General features: G+C 35.7%; 1 protein-coding gene across 1 annotated transcript in view; it reads left to right on the top strand.

Annotated features, from left to right (window-relative positions):
- GLCCI1 (glucocorticoid induced 1) overlaps positions 1–20310 on the top strand; it is a 131094-nt gene that overhangs the window by 85541 nt on the left and 25243 nt on the right. Inside the window, exons 5-6 of the mRNA XM_025378612.1 lie at positions 10217–10333; positions 16889–17041. Of these exons, the coding sequence (XP_025234397.1) occupies positions 10217–10333; positions 16889–17041 (270 nt within the window). The remainder of the gene's footprint in view (positions 1–10216; positions 10334–16888; positions 17042–20310) is intronic.

Here is a 20310-nt window from a genome sequence, read left to right as displayed (position 1 = left end):
TGGCCACAGTGTATCCTGGAAGGTTAGTGCACAGGGTGAGAACCAACCCTGGACAGGATGCCATTCCATCACAGGGCACACTTACAGATGCACCCACACTCACTCAGACTGTGAACATTTAGACATGGCAACATATTAGGGATGTGGGAGGAAGCCAGAGTACCCAGAAAAAAAGCCATGCAGACATGGGGAGAGATTGCAAACTCCACACAGTGGCCCCAGCTGGAATTGGTTGTTTTCAATCAACAATATAATGAAAGGACCTATTGTACAGAAACCTAGGTGATCTTCGTGGGAAAGAGAACCAAAAGTATTTTGCAAATGGCAGGAGATTGGAACTGGATTCTCAGTATAAAAGTAGGGAACTGGGACCGTGTTTTAGGCAGTGCACCTATACCTGAAATACTATACCTGAAATAATTCTGCCTGACACTGTTGGTGTTTTCCTGTGACTCAATGAGGCAGTTAGGCAAAAATAGGAGTGTAATCCTATAATATATGTAGAGGTAGCACCTGGATTAGAGCTCTACTTATGAAGGACCAAAGTTCCAGTCTTCTTAATGTTAGACCTGCTCTGGAGCTGTGTATCTCCAGAGAGCGTGAGTAACCATGCAACCGCACAGCAGGCAGGAGTTCACAGAGGATAAAACTTCCACATAAAATGAACTTGCAAACAAATATCTTAGGAAACATAAGGAAATATATTGCCATAAGAGATATCAGACATATTAAGTAGGATCATTTACATCTGAGGAAATGAGAGTAAGAACCACAATTCCAAAAAAAAAAAAAAACCTTATAAATGTTTAAGATTTTCAAATGAAGTCATAATTCACTATGAGAGAAGAAGTAAATAAGAACAGGTGGAATGAAAAGGGGCCACTTGCAAATCTTGTAAAAAAAATTGATAAAATTAAAAATAAACTGTTGGGTGGATTAAAGTCAAGTTGGCATAACAGAAGAGAGAATTCGTGAATCAGAACTATCAACTGGGAATTGAAATTGAAACTTAGGATGAATCAAGTCACCTAGAACGTAGAACAAAGAGGGAAAGAGGTTTAAAACGTGAAAGAGAAGAGACATGGAAGACATAAACCAAAAATAAAATTCAGAGCCCTCCCTCAACCATCTGAGTGGACTCCCTCCTCTCAGCCAGGAACCGAAAGTTAACCTGAAAGACTGTTTCAGGTCATTATGGGAAGCAGGGGTGGATTTACCTCTTTACACCCTCCTCCCTTTTGGAATTTGGGAAAAGCTGACCAGCATTTAACATCAACACAGACCTTAAGTTTGATAAGAAACATTGACAATCTATTCTCTCTGAAGCCTGCTACCTGGAGGCTTCTTCTGCACAATAAAAGTTTGGTTTCCGTAACTTCTTATCGGAATCCAGACATTCCTTTCTATTGATAATAACTCAGCCAATTGCCAATCAGAAAAATTTTAAATCTACCTATAACCCAGAAGCCCCTGCCTCTAGTTGTCCTGCCTTTGTGGGCTGAACCAATGTATATCTTAAATGTATTTGATTGATGTCTCATGTCCCCATAAAATGTATAAAACCAAGCTGTGCCCCAGCTACATTGGCCACATGTTCTCCTCAGGGCTGTGACATGGGCCATGGTCACTCATATTTGGCTCAGAATAAATACCTTCAAATACAGAGTTTGACTTTTTTGGTTGACAAAGATAACTGAGGAATTCCAGAATGTAAGAATAGTGTCAGGGAAGAGAAATTTTCCAAGGCTGAAAATTTGTTAGATTTGGAGAAAGATGTGTGTCTTCAGATTGAAAAAGCTACCAGTTTCAATGAGGAGAAATAGGGAGGGAAAAACAAACAAAAAACACCTCTAAGTATAGCATAAAGGAACTGTAGATCAAGAATACACACACACACACATTCTAGCAATTAGGGAAAAGTATATTACTTACAAAGAAATGGCAACCAGGCTATCAACGCATTTATTAGAAATCACAGTTAATGCTCGTATACAATGAAGTTGTGACCATGTTAAGGAAATGAATCCAAGTGAAACATCATTTCCCTTTATGAAAAGATTGATTTTTCTCCAGTGCATTGTATTTACTGGAGATTTGCTAACCCAGCCTTTATTTAGATTATACACTTGTTTAATTTCTGAACAATTGTGTACATATACTTTTCCATTGTTTAGATTTGTGTTTCCTTGCTGAAATAACACAATAATTTAAAATTAATGTATAAAGCATAAGTAGGGTTGAAGATGTCCGCTAAGGAAATAAGGATTTAATGAATACTTACCACTTTTTACAACAGCTAATTCGCACACATTTAGTTGAGGTAAAAACTAAGAAAAGTAGATGCTTAAGATAACTTTTTAGCATTCATTATCAGCCTTTTGTGACACTGCATTAGTTTATGTAGTGTCAAATCTGATTAACATCAAATGAGTAAGACTGTATGCTCAGTATTGTGTAAAGCATCTACCATTTCAAAAGAAGCTTTAGATACAGTCTACTTCTTAAAGAGCTTAATTACATATTAGACAACACAACTAAGACTTTTAAGTGATAATCACAAAAGGACTTTATTATTAGTTCCCACTACCTTTATTCAGTGACAGAAGTTCTTCTGCCCATGATAGAAAATTAGAATCTGATCACTCCTAAACTCCTGTGTTCCCTTTAAGTGAGTAAATGCTTTCTTATCTCTTATGATGATCAAATCTTACATCTCTTTTTATGTTTATAGCTACTTCCCTTCTCCCAGAGCGTACTGCTGCTGGGTGACTTATCATGGGTGAAGGGATCCCAGGGGCTTCTTTTCTCTTTCTTGCTCATTTTTTCCCTAACTCCGCAGTCTCTATTTCTGACCTCTGTGGAGTTGGAGCTTGGAAAAATGAGGGAAAAGGAAATGGAATAGAAACGTTCCTACTTGACTGCTACTGTCATAAGAGCTTTTACTTTTTCTTAACAGATTTTTAAAGTCAACTTCTCTTATATTTTCATGGGTCTTTGGAGATCCCCTCTTCTGCACATCTCTTACCTACAGTTCTTTCTGGGTTAGCGTATCTTTTACTCTCTCCTTAGCCTCTAGAATTCTAGAAATAACCTTCAGCTTCTCAGCTGCTGAGCTCTATTTCCCTTTCTTGGTGGCCCTCTTAAGAAGGACCTAAGACAATCCTTCATGATGGCTCATACTCAGATTTCCAAAATGGCTCCTGAGAAACTCTCACCAATTTTTTGGGGGGGTGTGGGGGGGGTCTGGTTAATACAGGGAGATTAGATTTATTCTAATGCAGTAGTAAATCTGTATCATCCTACCTCACTCTTTTCAGTGTGCAGAGTATGAATCAAATACCAGTCCCCTTACTTATGGGGAACATACATCAGTCTTTCCAAGTTGTTCCATTAAAACTCCTCTCTTTTCATTTGAGGTAAAGGAGGAAGTATACTGTCTTAGGTATTAGATTTGATTTTATCCTACTTGGAACCTAATAAGGTAAGCTGTTACTCTTTTATGAATACTGGCAGAAGACATAAGACTCCTGATTTAGAGACAGGTGACTTTATTATTCACAGCACAGCAAGTATCAAGAACATCAAATTATTGTCAATTCTCCTGGACCTCAAGTCCCATGGGGAAATTAGGAAGACTCAGATGGATCCTTACATACAGTAGATCATATTATAGAAGAGGAACACTGAGCTTGGGTAGTCCACTGCTTTTATGACAAGCAGTAAGCACATTTGCTCTTTGTCCCAGAGGGAACATAAGTAAAACTGTTATATTGTTGTTTTCTTCTTTCTTTTTTTTTTTTTTTTTTGCTATTCTGATGTTTATAAGCAAAAATTGAAAAAGATAGATTTACTATTCTTTAAGGCATTCAGTGGAAAGAAGAATAAAATCACATGTTGCTTCTTTATTTCACCAGTAAGCACTCTCATTAGTAGGTTATATTTTTTTTGATGGAACCATCTGAACGAGTAAAATAAATGATTAGGGATGTTTCTCGCTTCCAGTCAAAATTGATTAATGAGTATTATTGATAGGGTCTCCCTTTTAAAGTAAGACTTTCCTTATACTTGAATAAAACTATAGTTTTACTGAGAGGGTACAGTCTGCCTTAACATTCTGTTCATTCTTGGTATTTTCAGTACATATTTGTAATGATATTAGGGAAAAACAATTGCAATAATGGTTTCTCTGGACCTACAAGATAATAGTCTGAATATTTTGTATTATCTCTTTGAAATCAAAGGAATTATTTTATAAACCTTTTAAAATACATATATCCAGTAAAGTCTCTGTCTAAATTAATTGAATTGTAAATATATTTTATAATCCTTTTATTATATTTTAAAAACCAGACCCAATAGGAACAATTTTGAAGGTCACACAAATTGTTTATCAAAAAATATAGAAACTTACCAGTAAGTTAGTATACAGTCATTTAATCGCTTCATTAAATTTTCGTTCATTATTATTTCAGTTTCACAGCTTGTAATATCTCCAGCATTAAAAAAGAAAGTTATGCAGTGGTTTAAATTATCAGCCAATAGTTATTTATTGGTAGTTATTTACAGTTGAACATTCACACAGTATTCAGTAGCATTGCTAGGTAATAGAGGTTACAAATGAAGGATATAGAACTGGATTTGCCATTTTTTAGCTGTTTCACCTTGGGAAGATACTTCGTTTTTGAATTTTTCTCATCTGCAATATTATAAATTTGAGGCATCAGATGAGTTTGTGAACAATGTTTTTAAATTTTCGTCTGGTATTGTTAAAATGTCTCTGTTGACAAATATGGTTTATTAATAGTTGTAAATACGTTTCCATATTAAAACTTATGTGTATACAAATTCTCCCAAAGCCAGCTATATCTGTAGAGGTGAATCTGGGAGTTCAGGGGTGCGTGGTATGTGGAATCTCTGTTCCTGGATCAGTGGGTTTATGTGAAGTCTGCATGTGGGCAAGCATGTCTGTTTGTGAATGGATGTATAGGGGTTGATGTGCTTACAGATGACCCCTCCCTGTGTATATATATTGTGCTTTCACGTATGAATTTTCTTTGTACATGTTTGTATGCATGTGTCGAATGAAGAGCATTTTGTTCATCAGGGTTTACTTACTGACACTTTAAAGAAAAACAGGAAAACAACACTGATTATTCATACTTATAAGAAGGCAGAAGAAGTTTAAAATTTTTATTTTTAGAAATTTGAGATTTTTGTTGCAGGATATAGTACATAAAATTTATGTGTTGAGGGATATAATATATAAAATTTGCTTTTAACTAGTCTATAGACCTTTCTTTTGGGATACGTGATCTTTAAAAGCATTAAAGTTTGTCATATATTTCCCATTTTATAAAGAAGAGAATAACAGCTTGAGATTCATGATTTTTCAAATTATATTTTCATAAAAATTACTTGAGTTAATATCTTCAGTGATTGTTTTGGGGAAGGAGTTATCTCAGTTCAGCCTTTGTCACCTTTTCCATTCCCATTTGTCTGTAATTTTTGTAAAGCTTTATCTCCTTGTGAGTTGTTAACTTCATTCTCCAGTCAGTATAGAATGGTGAGGAAGAGAGCAGACTCTGGAATTCCACTTACTGAGTCCAAACACTTGTTTACCACTTAATAGTGTGACTTTTAGCAAGATTTTTTTAACCTTTCTACCTGTATTTCTTCACCTCAATAGTACCTAGCTCATGTGCTTTTGTTGAAAAATAAATGAGATCATTCACATAAAAGCAAGTAGCAGAGTGCCTTCTACAATGCTGGTACTCAATAAATAATTAGATAGGAAAATTTTAATGATGCTTTTCTATTGTTAATTGACACAGTCATCAGACAAACTGGCCTATAATTACTCTTAATAATTGCTAGAAAGAATATGTTATTACGCAGAAGTGCATCATCAGAGCATTTTCAGCATGTTGAATTATAATTTGTTTAAAATTGTATTACCTGCATTTGGCAAAGGATGAATTTCTATTATAGGAATATCCCTTTACATGAAGAGGGTGTGTTCTAATGTCTGTTAATTGTTAGAAATGTCATTAACAGAAATAGACATCATAGTTGTATGTTTGCAGAGGTCTTCTATTTTCCGGTAGCTCATTCCTCTTTGCCATGCAAGGCAGGAAGCATAGCTCCCCAGCCCTCTTCAGTAATCAGCGTGATTCTCTCTTCTGTTAGTACTGTTTCCTACTAAGAACCTTAGAACCTAATTACAGCCTTGGACATGTCATTCATTTCTCCATCCAGGTAACTGAACTAAGAATTTTTGCCTAATTTGAGTCAGGTCTCTGCTTTCTGCTCTTGAGCTATTACCTTGAGTGACCTAGTATTGAGGATATAAGCACTTCCCCAGAAAATCTTCTGTGGTCAAGGCTACTATGTTAAAATAAAAGAACACCCTTCACCGCCAGCAATGGAAGGAGAGTTCCAGTTGTTTGATGTCTTTGTCATTTTTTGGTTTTGTCATCTTTTAAGTTTCGACATTATGATGGGTGTTAATTTATATTTCCCTCATTAGAATGATGTTGAGCACCATTTTTATGCATACTGACCATTTGGATATTCTCTTTGGCTAAGTACCTGTTCAAGTCTTTTGCCTACTCTTAGACTTTTTCTTATTGCTTTGTAGGTGTTCTTTACATACTGTGGATATGAATTCTTCATTGGATATATATGTTGTAAATATCTTTTCCCAGTATATGGTCTGCCTTTTTATTCTAATGGTCTCTCTGCCTTCGTTTTCAAAGATGAAAAGAATTTTAGTTATTACTTTTGGTTCCTGTTAAATAGGATTTTAGCTTTAGTCACCATGTTCTGGACAGGTGCTACTCTATAGGTCACCTTTGTGTGAATTAGATAAAAACACTCCCTCTAAGTAGATGCAGCCCCACTAGCATAAGATTTTTTTTTTTTTAAAGGGCAGTGTCTTTTAGTGAAGGAAAAGTCTTCTCTCAGGTAGCCTGAGTATTCTGCTAAGGCTACAGCTTGCTAAGTAGAGCTTGGTCTGGCCTGAATTTACCCCTCAGTCTGGTGCCTTAATGCTTGCTTAACACTCAAACCGCAAACCAAAGATGGCACCCTAGGGCAGGTTATCTTTAAATATTCAGAGTTTCTAACTATTGAATACAAATTATTATAGTTTATGTATTGGATTTTTTCTTTTCAAAAGGTTGTTCTTAAGTTGTGGGGAGCTAACTTCCAAGATTAATTTCCTAGTTTTGAGTTGGTTATGTCTTAAAAGTTTGGTTATCAGTTAGATGTCTCACACCCAGGATGTGTTTTTCCCACTGAAACACTGTTCTGTGGAATCTTGGTTTATAAACCAACCTATAGTAGTGCGATAGAGAGACCTTAACCACTGTATGTAATGGGTGGTCTTTCTATAGCAAATATTGTTTAGTGGTCTGTCTTAGGGTAGCAGTGGCATACTTCCCACATTGTCCTAACACTAGAAATAAGGATTACTTCTCTTTCCAGCTACCTATGATGGTTGTGCTGGTATCATGGTGCAGTGGTACCTGTGGATAAGAAGGATGAACTGAGGACACCAGGTCTCTTGCTAGTGATAACCTATAACATTTTTCCTGGTTTTAGGCTAGCTCCCTTCTTTTTTTCTTCTCTTCCCAAAGCCCCCAAATCCTGCTTCCTTTCTCACTGCCATCACTTAATCCTTTTAAGTTAAGATTTCCCATTTCCCTGCTCTATGGTGGAATATAATTCTTTCTGAGAAAGATTTCTGTCTTCTTCAGTCCTTGAGGCAAAAGTGCTCAACCAGTCTTTTGAGGATGAGGGTTTTGGTTTTGCATTTTTTATTTATTTATTTTTTAAAATGTTAACAGTAGTGGGGGAAATAAACAGGACAAAAGTAGCAAGTAAACAGAGCTGATGTTACTAAGTTTTCAAAAAATGTGTTTCTGGTTCTCAGATGTTAAGTAAGGCCAGTTTCTGGTTTTTCTTCATTTAATTTCATAAATGCTTTAATCTTTTCTTTGTGACTATGCTAATTTCTCTCTATATAGTTATTATTTATTCCTTGTGACCCAGGATCACGTGTTTCCTAACTTTTTCATGGTGTTTTTTTTTTTTTTTTTTTTGAGACAGAGTCTCGCACTGTTGGCCAGGTTGGAGTGCAGTGGTGGGATCTTGGCTCACTGCAACCTCCCCCTCCCAGGTTCAAGCAATTTTTTTGCTTCAGTCTCCCAAGTAGCTGGGATTACAGGCCCACACCACCACGTCTGGCTAATTTTTGTATTTTTTTTTTTTAGCAGAGACAGGATTTCACCATGTTGGCCAGGCTGGTCTTGAACTCCTGATCCACCCACCTTGGCCTCTCAGAGTGCTGGGATTACAGGTGTGAGCCACTGCACCCAGCTGACTTATTCCCTAACTTTTTAAAACCTTGGAGCTAGTGTAATTGGGACCTGTTTCAAGTTGAAAGAAGGCTTCTCACATACTTCTTGACTAGAATTTGAAATATGCCAAGTATATAATATATATTTAGGAAGATGGACTTTTATCCTAATTCCCACTGAATTGTAAACACGAGCATAACTATGTTATGTCCCAAAGAAGGTCTGTCTTTGGAATTCACAGTACCTGTGAAAAGCTATAGGATTGTATTATTTAGGTTGGTAATCTAAGTGAAGTAAGGTTTGTAGCATGATGTAGGCTTCATCTTCAAGGGTTTGTTAAGTCGGCTTAGAACAAAACTTTTCTGGCTTATTTTGACATCTCAGAAGCCTTGAAAAAATAGGTTGACTAATATTTATCAATTTTAAGGTTTTTAAATATTTTTTAAATGAGCAAGTACAAATTATATTATTAATCTCTAGGCATTCTGAGCTCTTTCATAAAAGCTTTTCTGGTTTTGCTTTTATACCTCTGTCCTAATTAAATGAATTGTATAATTTGAAATCCTATTTCTTTTTTATCATAGAGAATTATCGGTCTTGATTTATATCAATTACCTACAAATTTTGATCATTTTCTTATGAAAATTAATGTTCTCTGCAAGAAAATTATGTCAGTTCAACAGAGAGGAAGGAACACAAATATTAACATAATCTTATTTGTACATCTTTTGCAAGCACATTTTATGAGAGATCCATAAGCTACATAGAGCTTTAAAAAACTTAAAGGGATCTAAAGATCTCAGCATAAAAGAAAGGATATAAATTCTTCCTTGTTTGGGTGCTTCATTTTCTTCTATATTGTTTTCTCTTCTACTGTTAACCACAGGTAAACATTAGTTTTCTCAGCAACCTATATACTTTTACCCTTGAGCATTTATAGGCTTTAATAGTAATTTTCTATTGTGCTTTATATTGCCATGGTTATTCAAGGTAAGTATTTAGATAATTTTGTAATACATTGTATCTTTGTTGTATCTCTCTGGGCTCATCGTAGATGTTCAGGGAATAATTATTAATTGATTAACATCATCTTTTCTACAAGGAAAATAATACCAATATTAAATGACTTCCCCCAAATTGTTAATGGTTTCCTTTAAAATACTCAGAAATTTTTTTACATCACCTAAAATATGTAAGTAGTTTAATGAATTCCAGGTCATATTATAGTAATGACTTTTCTGTGAAACCAGGAAAGTGTGAACCTTCCTTTTAGGAGAATATACCCTAAATTATATTTGTTTTTATAGGTTTTGTGATTGAAGAGCAATATATATAGTAATATATTAATAATTTACTAATACTAAATAGCTTTGATTCTCCACAACATCATGGGATTTACAATTTTAAAGTGTTTAGTAATTGATAAACCAGATCCATTTTGTTTATGTAAGACAGGAACTTAGAAACTAATGTGCCTATGTTTAGAATTCAGGTTTAATTTTAATCAGTAGGCATTTGAAATACTATTTTTCATCTTATAAAAGGTTTTCAAATAGGAAGATATTTCTGGTGTTACAAAGGTAAAATCTGAAATAATCTGGGTAAATGTAGTTAGCATATTTACCAATAACACTATTAAAATTTGTACAAGTGAAGCATTTGTAGTATATATTTATTTCTCATTTTTAATAATCTTAATCCTAAAAACTTTCAAGGGTAAATCATTGTGGTGAAATACTGTCTCTTCTTAGAAACTTGAAATTTTTTTAATCAATACCCCAAAACTGAAGAAATAAATATAAAAATTTGGTATTCACTTTTATTCTCTTCTTGCTTCTCTTTCCCTGCCCCCAAAGCAGATTGCCAAACTGAGACAGCAGCTACAACGCAGTAAACAGAGTAGTCGTCACAGTAAGGAGAAAGATCGCCAGTCACCTCTTCATGGCAACCATATAACAATCAGTCATACTCAGGTAGGCTAACTTCTTCTTGTCCAGATTTGAATAATTACTTTTCATTCTTTAAGGAGGAGAATTCATCATTTCAGCATTAAAAAACCATAAATCTTTAGCTTTACTAAATTACTAGTTTGTTAAATTGTTATAAAAAGATTGTTAAAAAGCAGTCAGGCGGCCGGACTTGGTGGCTCACGCCTATAATTCCAGCACTTTGGGAGGCCAAGGCGGGTAGATCATGAGGTCAGGAGATCGAGACCATCCTGGCTAACATGGTGAAACCCTGTCTCTACTAAAAAAATACAAACACAAGTTAGCCGTGGTGGCAAGCACCTGTAGTCCCAGCTACTTGGGAGGCTGAGGCAGCAGAATGGCGTGAACCCGGGAGGCGGAGCTTGCAGTGAGCCAAGATCATGCCACTGTACTCCAGCCGGGGCAGCAGTGAGACTCCGTCTCAAAAAAAAAAAAAAAAAAAAGCAGCCGGGCATGGTGGCTCACGCCTATAATCCTAGCACATTAGGAGGCCGAGGCAGGCGGATCACTTGAGCTCAGGAGTTTCAAACCAGCCTGGCCAACATAATGAAACCCCATATCTACTAAAAATACAAAAAATTAGCCAGACTGGTGGTGGGTTCCTGTAATCCCAGCCACTCAGGAGGCTGAGGCAGGAGACTCACTTGAACCTGAGAGGCAGAGGTTGCAGTGAGCCGAGATCATGCAACTGCATTCCAGGCTGGCTGACAGAGCGAGAGTCCATCTCAATGGATAGCCTTCTCTTAATAACAGATAAAACAGAGGATAGTGGTCTCAAGGATGATACTGACCTGGATTGAAACCTTTACTTCCTTCACTTATTGAGCAGCTATGGGCATTATCTCATTCAATCTTCCTAACAGTTCCTTTACCCATCTTTCTCTGTATCTCTATGTATTTTATCCCTATTTTACATATGAAGAAATTGAGGATTAACATTTTTATTTTCCCCTAGAAATAATTACTAACATATCCCATGGAACCAAATAGTCATGTAACAGAAGAAACCCACGCCGTATATCAAAACAAACCCCGATTAGAGTTTGTTTCACAAAGATAAGGATGATTCAACATTAGGAAATGTATTAATTTAGTTCATTGCATCAGGAAACCAAAGTAGAAAAAACATTTGATTTTTTAGATGCTGAATTACACTTGATAAAAACTCAGTATCATGTGATTAAAAAAAAAACTCTCTTACTAAAAATAGGCTATTTCCTAATGTGACTAACTGCAAATACAGTAAGATCCTAACAATAAAATATTAGTAGCGTAATTGTTAAAAAATCAAGTCAAGGATGTCTGTAATTATTGATATTATTTTCTAGTGGTTTAGAGGTTCTAGAACAGGGCAGTAAGAAAAAGAATTATTACTACTTACATAGGATATTATATATTTAGAAAATCAAAGTGAATTAACTAGACTATTAAAACAAATTATAGGATAGCTAAAATGAAAAATACTGACAATACCAAGTGTTGATGAGGATGTGGAACAACCAGAACAGCCATACATTGCTGGTGGGAACACAAAAAGGTACAGCTATTTGGCAAACATTTTGCCATTTTCTTAAGAAGTTAAACCTATGCTGACCATTCAACCTAGAATTTTTACCCTTTGGTATCAATTCATGAGAAATAAAAGCATATGTCCACACAAAGACTTGTACATGAATCTTCTCAGAGGCATTATTCATAATACTAAAAAAAATGGCTCTCTCACCACTCCTGTTCAACATAGCGTTGGAAGTTCTGGCTAGGGCAATCAGGCAAGAGAAAGAAATAAAGGGTATTCAGTTAGGAAAAGAAGAAGTCAAATTGTCCCTGTTTGCAGATGACATGATTGTATATTTAGAAAACCCCATTGTCTCAGCCCAAAATCTCCTTAAGCTGGTAAGCAACTTTAGCAAAGTCTCAGGATACAAAATCAATATGCAAAAATCACAAGCATTCTTATACACTAGTAACAGACAAACAGAGAGCCAAATCATGAATGAATTCCCATTCACAATAGCTTCAAAGAGAATAAAATACCTAGGAATCCAACTTACAAGAGATGTAAAGGACCTCTTCAAGGAGAACTACAAACCACTGCTCAGTGAAATAAAAGAGGACACAAACAAATGGAAGAACATACCATGCTCATGGATAGGAAAAATCAATATTGTGAAAATGGCCATACTGCCCAAGGTAATGTATAGAATCAGTGCCATTCCCATTAAGCTACCAATGACTTTCTTCACAGAATTGGAAAAAAGTGCTTTAAAGTTCATATGGAACCAAAAAAGACCCCGCATTGCCAAAATCCTAAGCCAAAAGAACAAAGCTGGAGGCATCATGCTACCTGACTTCAAACTGTACTACAAGGCTACATTAACCAAAACAGCATGGTACTGGTACCAAAACAGAGATATAGACCAATGGAACAGAACAGAGCAATCTACAGCCATCTGATCTTTGACAAACCTGACAAAAACAAGAAATGAGGAAAGGATTCCCTGTTTAATAAATGGTGCTGGGAAAATTGGCTAGCCATAAGTAGAAAGCTGAAACTGGATCCTTTCCTTACTCCTTATACGAAAATTAATTCAAGATGGATTAGAGACTTAAATGTTAGACCTAAAACCATAAAAACCCTAGAAGAAAACCTAGGTAATACCATTCAAGATATAGGCATGGGCAAGGACTTCGTGTCTAAAACACCAAAAGCAACAGCAACAAAAGCCAAAATTGACAAATGGGATCTAATTAAACTAAACAGCTTCTGTGCAGCAAAAGAAACTGCCATCAGAGTGAACAGTAAACCTACAGAATGGGAGAAAATTTTTGCAATCTATTCATCTGACAAAGGGCTAATATCCAGAACCTATAAAGAACTCAATCAAATTTACAAGAAAAAAGCAAACAACCCCATCAAAAACTGGGCAAAGGATATGAACAGACACTTCTCAAAAGAAGACATTCATACGGCCAACAGACACATGAAAAAATGCTCATCATCACTGGCCATCAGAGAAATGCAAATCAAAACCACAATGAGATACCATTTCACACCAGTTAGAATGGCAATCATTAAAAAATCAGGAAACAACAGGTGCTGCAGAGGATGTGGAGAAATAGGAACACTGTTACACTGTTGGTGGGACTGTAAGCTAGTTCGACCATTGTGGAAGACACTGTGGCGATTCCTCAAGGATCTAGAACTAGAAATACCGTTTGACCCAGCCATCCCATTATTGGGGATATACCCAAAGGATTATAAGTCATGCTGCTATAAAGACACATGTACGTGTATGTTTATTGCGGCACTGTTGCACAATAGCAAAGACTTGGAATCAACCCAGATGTCCATCAGTGACAGACTGGATTAAGAAAATGTGGCACATATACACCACAGAATACTATGCAGCCATAAAAAAGGATGAGTGCATGTCCTTTGTAGAGACATGGATGCAGCTGGAAACCATCATTCTCAGCAAACTATCGCAAAAACAGAAAACCAAATACCACATGTTCTCACTCATAGGTGGAAATTGAACAATGAGATCACTTGGACGCAGGAAGGGGATCATCACACACCGGGTCCTATTGTGGGGAGGGGGAATGGGGGAGGGATAGCATCAGGAGATATACCTAATGTAAATGACGAGTTAATGGGTGCAGCACACCAACATGGCACATGTATACATATGTAACAAACCTGCATGTTGTGCACATGTACCCTAGAACTTAAAGTATAATAAAAAAAAAAAAAAAGAAAGTGGAAATAGACAAACATCAAGTCATGAGTGGATAAACACTTCATAAACCCTGCATCCATGCAATACTGTTAGGCAGTAGAATGGAAGGAACTACTGATATACGGAATAACATGACTGAATCTCAAAAACATCATGCTAAGTGAAAGAAATCAGGAGCAAAAGGCTACATACTATATGATTTGTTATGTTAAATTCTCAAAAAGGCAACATTATCAAAACAAAGTTTTAGGGATGTGGATTGACCACAGAGAGGCCCTAGGGAAACTTTTTGGATGATAGAAGGTTCTAAATGTGACTATACTAACAAAGCTCAACAAATTGCATACTTAAAATGGGAGAATTTTATTGTATGCCGATTATACCTCATTAAAGCTATAAAACAAACTGGCAAGCCTGAGACATTTGAAGTGAAAATTCTTTTATGCCTTCCTTTTTCTTCTTAATCTGATAGAATTAACATATTGTTTGTGTTTCAAGCAGTTTTTCTCTAGGATACCAATGCACTTACACTAGATCAGTTGACTCATTGACTTAACAAAGAAGACTTACACAATTGTTCAATTTTACATTGAATTTTTGCCATGTGATTATTCTTAAAAATTATTATCCTTTGCTATACATACTGAAATATTTGTAGGTGGAATATGAAGTCTGGAATGCACTTTAAAGTATTCTAAAAACCAAAAAGGGTTGTTCACATGAAACAAATTGGTAAATGTTGATAATTTTTGAGGTTGGATTATGTGTACCAGGGGGTTTATTTTGTTTCTCTATTGAATTATGTTTGTGATTGGAATTTTCCATAATGAAAAGGGGAAAACTGAAACTAGATGACTAGATAAAATATAAACATAACACAAATTCAGTTTTCTCTTGTATTAGTAATAACATGTTTGAAAATATGATAAAAATATAAAATACCTGGAATCAAACTTACAAGAAATATGTAAACCATACATCTTTGAGAACATGAAATATAAGTCTTAACACATTAATAGATGGGAAGATTCAGTATTTTTCAAATAGCAATTTACCTGAAATTGTTTTGAGTTCCAGTGCAAATTTTAAATGAATTGTTTTTATTACTTGAAAAGTTGTCTTCAAGGGTCAATGAAAAACCAGTGCCCATTAATAGAAAAGAAAATTTGAAAGGACTTTTCCTACAAGATATGAAAATATAATATAAAATTATAGCAATTAAGTGGCACTCTGTCTAGGGATTATCAGATAGTAGCTCCAGGAAATCAAATACAGAATCCATAAAGAAATGTCGGGGCAGTTGGATTACTGTGTGGGGAAAAGAATACTAAGACTTTACACCATACACAAAAATAAATCATGATAGATTAAGTATTTAAATATGAAAAACCATAAAAATCCAGAAAGAAAAATATTTGATTAAAGTTGATTACCTATTTGATAAAATACAGTTAACCCTTCAACAACAATGGGGATTGGGGCATCGACCTTCATGCAGTTGAAAATTTGTTTGTAACTTTTGGGTTCCCAAAAACTTAACCTACTAACAGCCTACTGCTGCACAGAAGCCTTACTGATAACATAAAATAGTCGCTTAACATATTTTGTATGTTTCATGTATTATATACTATATTCTTTAATAAAGTAAGCTAGGGAAAAGAAATCATTAATAAAATCATAAGAAAGAAAAAATATGTTCAGTGTTCATTAAGTGGAAATGAATCATCATAAAGGTCTTCCTCCCCATTGTCTTCACGTTGAGTAAGCTGAGGAGGAGAAAAAAGAGGAGAGGTTGGTCTTGCTGTCTCGGGGTGGCAGAGGTGGAAGAAAATCTGTATGTAAGTCGACCTGCACAGGTCAAACCCATGTTGTTCAAGAGTCAACAGTATTTGAAAAAATACTTGATAGTAATATATGAAAAAGAGTGAAAACTTCAATATGAAAAAAGTTCATGCATCAATAAGAGACAAAAGACATTGATGAGCAGCAACTCACAGTTGGCAAGAATACACCATTGTATGGGAAATATTATTAGTGTGCTAACCCATGATTAGCAGTCTACCTTATCACAGATCGTGTATGTCAACTTGATTCAGTGTAAGATAGAGGTCATTTGTTGTTTTAATTTTTACCTTATTAATCTTTATTTTTCTTATTCTTTCCTGTTGTATAAATCCTTAAGCATCAAAAGTCTTGTCTTACACTTTTTACTTAACAACTATTAGTGGTAGTTAATTTTTGAGAACTCCTGCCAAGGACTTTTGAAAACAGCCTTTAAATTGTCAAGTGAGTTGTTGAGCTTAGCATAATACTGTTGCCACATGACTTAATAATCCAACAGATTTTCTTAGATGGAAATGGAAGATACTAGAAGGTAATTGTCACTATACAGAAAACAAACATCTTTTAAACATACTCATACAGAGCTATGCAGTGGACTTACGTGATATATTTAAGTTACGTGACTTCAACTATGCTGTTCCCGTGAAATAGAAAAAGGAAAACAATGTAAATAATGCAGAAGATTCTGCCATTCTACTGAACAAGTATATACATTATACAGCTATGCCTTTATACTTACATAAAGGGATTTGAAATGATTATTTTGACTATGTAATTTTCATTTTACTTTCTTAGTACAGAACCTAAATTTCTCTATGTGCACCTGAATTTTTATTGTATTTGGAAGGTCAGAAATAACTCTGTTCATTGAGTTTCAATTTTAATATTTACCGTACTCCTTAGTTCTTAATTGCTTTGACCATAAATAATTTGATACCACCTTTATCTTATCTCATAGGCTACTGGATCAAGGTCAGTTCCTATGCCACTGTCAAATATATCAGTGCCAAAATCATCTGTTTCACGTGTGCCCTGCAATGTAGAAGGAATAAGCCCTGAATTAGAAAAGGTATTCATTAAAGAAAATAATGGGAAGGAAGAAGTATCCAAGGTAAGGTTACATGGGATATTTGAATCCTTTTTTTCTTTGATGTAACGACCTGTCTGAAAAGTACTTTTTTAGTAACGGCTTTATTAAGATACAATTCACATGCCATCCAGTTTATACTCATTTAGTGTACAATTCAGTGGTTTTTAAGAGATTCAGAGTTATACAACCATCACTACAATCAATTTTACAGCATTTTCATCATCCCAAAAAGAAACATTTTATCCTTTCACAGTGGACTCTCATTTCCCTGTAATACTCTTGGCCCTAGGCAGCCACTAATCTGCTTACGGATTTTTTGGTGGTGATTCTAGACACTTCATATCAATGGAATCATACAACGTGGCCTTTTGCAACTGAATTTTTTTTTTAACTTAGTGTAGTGTTTTTAAGGTTCACCCATGTTTAGCCTGTTATCGGTGACTTTCTTTTTATGGCCAAATATTAATCAGTTATATGGATTTTATTTATTCAGTTATCAGTTAATGGAAATTTGGATTGTTTTACTTTTTGGCTATTGTGAATAATGCTTCTATAAACATTTGTATACAAGTTTTTGTGTGAATATACTGTTTGCATTTCTCTTGGGTATATACCTAGGGTTGGAATTGCTGTTATGGTGACTCTGTTTAACCTTTTGAGGAACTACCAGACTCTTTTCCAAAGTGTCTTCATTATTGTCCATTCCTACCAATGTATAAGAATTCCAATTTCTCTGCATCCTCACCAACACTTGTAATTATCTGTCCTTTTTTAATTATAGCAATATTAGTGGATGTGAAATGATACATCATTGTGGTATTAATTTGCATTTCCTAGTGGCTGAAGATGTTAAGCATCTTTTCATGTGCTAGTGGTTTTTTTGTTTTGTTTTGTTTTGTTTTGAGATGGAGTCTCTCTCTTTCCCCCAGGCTGGAGTGCAGTGGCATGATCTCAGCCCACCGCAAGCTCCGCCTCCCGGGTTCCCACCATTCTTCTGCCTCAGCCTCCCGAGTAGCTGGGACTACAGGTGCCCGCCACCACACCCAGCTAATTTTTTTGTATTTTTAGTAGAGACGGGGTTTCACCATGTTAGCCAGGATGGTCTGGATCTCCTGACCTCATCATCCACCCGCCTCGGCCTCCCAAAGTGCTAGGATTACAGGCATGAGCCACAGCACCCGGGCTTTAGTGGTCATTTGTATATTCTCATTGGAGAAATGTTTTTTTTAAATCTTTTTCCCTATTTTAAAATTGGCAGTGAAATTGCTAGGTTGTAGCATTTGTACATTTAAAATCTTGAATATTGTCAGAATTACCCTCCCAAAAGGTTATACTGTTTTACTCTCCTTCAAAATTTCATGTTAAGTTTATAATTTTATATATATTACAACATCAAGGAATTCTTCGGACATCATGGCATCCCTGTTTACCATTGAACTCTTGTTTTTTGTTTTTTGTTTTTGAGACAGGGTCTCATTCTGTTGCCCAGACTGGAGTGCAGTGGCACAATCTCGGCTCACTGCAACCTCTGCCTCCCAGGTTCAAGTGATTCTCCCACCTCAGCCTCCTGAATAGCTGGGATTACAGGCGCACACCACCATGCTCAGCTAATTTTTGTATTTTTAGTAGAGACAGGGTTTTACCATGTTAGCCAGGCTGGTCTCGAACTCCTCACCTCAAATGATCCGCCCACCTTGGCCTCCCAAAGTCCTTGGATTACAGGCATGAGCCACTGTGCCCAGCCCATTAAACTGTTTTCTTTACACATTAAGTAAAGTTTAAGAACAGTAATGTAAGGATGTAAACTTTTGGTCTAATTTTTAGAGGATGAGATAATTCACATATTTGCTGATTCCTTAAAAACATCCTTAAAAAGCAAAACTGTACTAAAATAAAAAACTTGGTAAAGTACTTCTGCTTTTAAATAAGCCATACTTCAATTGTAGCCATATCAGAATTATTCTGGGATAACCTACAAACTTATAATTTTTAAAAGTTTTAGATTTATGATTAAGTGTACCTCAAAGTTTTAATTAATCAAAATATCACCATGAACTGGCCAGTAGCCAAAAAAGGAAAATTGTCTGGTTAACTATGTCAGTATTCCAACATAGTTAACCAGACAACTTGTTCACATTGTTTTGTTTATAAAATGAACTGGTATGTAAATAATTAAAAATTATCTTTAGAGTAAAATAGTTATTGTTGTATGAAGTTGGTATAGTTTTTGTTTAGCAGCATACTGTAGACAAATGAAGTTTTCAACTTTTTAGGTTCAAACGTACATGTGCAGGTTTGTAATATAGGTAAATTGTATGTCATGGGAATTTGGTGCACAGATTATTTCACCACCCGGGTAATAAGCATACTACCTGATGAGGTAGTTTTTCAATCCTCACCCTACTCCCATCCTCTAGCCTCAAGTAGGCCCTGATATCTGTTGTTCCCTTCTTTGTATCTATATGTACTCAATGTGTAGTTCACATTTGTAAGTAAGAATATGTATAGTATTTGGTTTTCTGTTCCTGTGTTAGTTTACTTAGGATAATGGCCTTTAGCACCATCCATGTTGCTGCAAAGGACATGATCTTATTCTTTTTATGGCTGCATAGCATTTCATAGTATATATGTACCACATTTTCTTTATCCAGTCTACCACTGATGGGCATTTAGGTTGATTCTGTATGTTTGTTATTGTAAACAGTGCTGTGATGAACATGTGCATTCTTGTGTCTTTATGGTAGAGCAATTTATATTTCTTTGGGTATATACTCAATAATGGGATTGCTAAGTTGAATGGTAATTCTGCTTTGAGTTCTTTGAGAAATCACCACAGTGCTTTCCACAGTGGCTAAACTTATTTACATTCCCACCAGCGGTGTGAAAGCATTCCCTTTTCTCCACAAACTTGCCAACATCTGTTTTTTTGGCTTTTTTGTTTAGTTTTGGTTTTTTTGGTGACGGAGTCTCGCTGTGTTGCCCAGGTTGGCATGCAATGGCGCAGTCTTGACTCACTGCAACTTCTGCCTCCTGGGTTCAAGCGATTCTCCTGCCTCAGCCTCCCAAATGGCTGGGACTGCAGGTGCATGCTGCCACGCCCGACTAATTTTTTTTTTTTTTTTTTTTTTTTTTAGTGGAGACAGGGTTTCACCATGTTGCCCAGAATGGTCTCGAACTCCTGAGTTCAGGCAATCTGCCTGCCTCGGCCTCCCAACGTGCTGGGATTACAGGCGTGAGCCACCGCACCCAGCCTGTTTTTTGACTTTTTAATAATAGCCATTCTAACTGAT

Source organism: Theropithecus gelada, chromosome 3 (genome assembly GCF_003255815.1).
Source record: "Theropithecus gelada isolate Dixy chromosome 3, Tgel_1.0, whole genome shotgun sequence".
Classification (NCBI taxonomy): Eukaryota; Metazoa; Chordata; class Mammalia; order Primates; family Cercopithecidae; genus Theropithecus; species Theropithecus gelada.
Note: the sequence above shows the minus strand (reverse complement) of the source record. Positions and strands in the feature narration are given on the sequence as shown.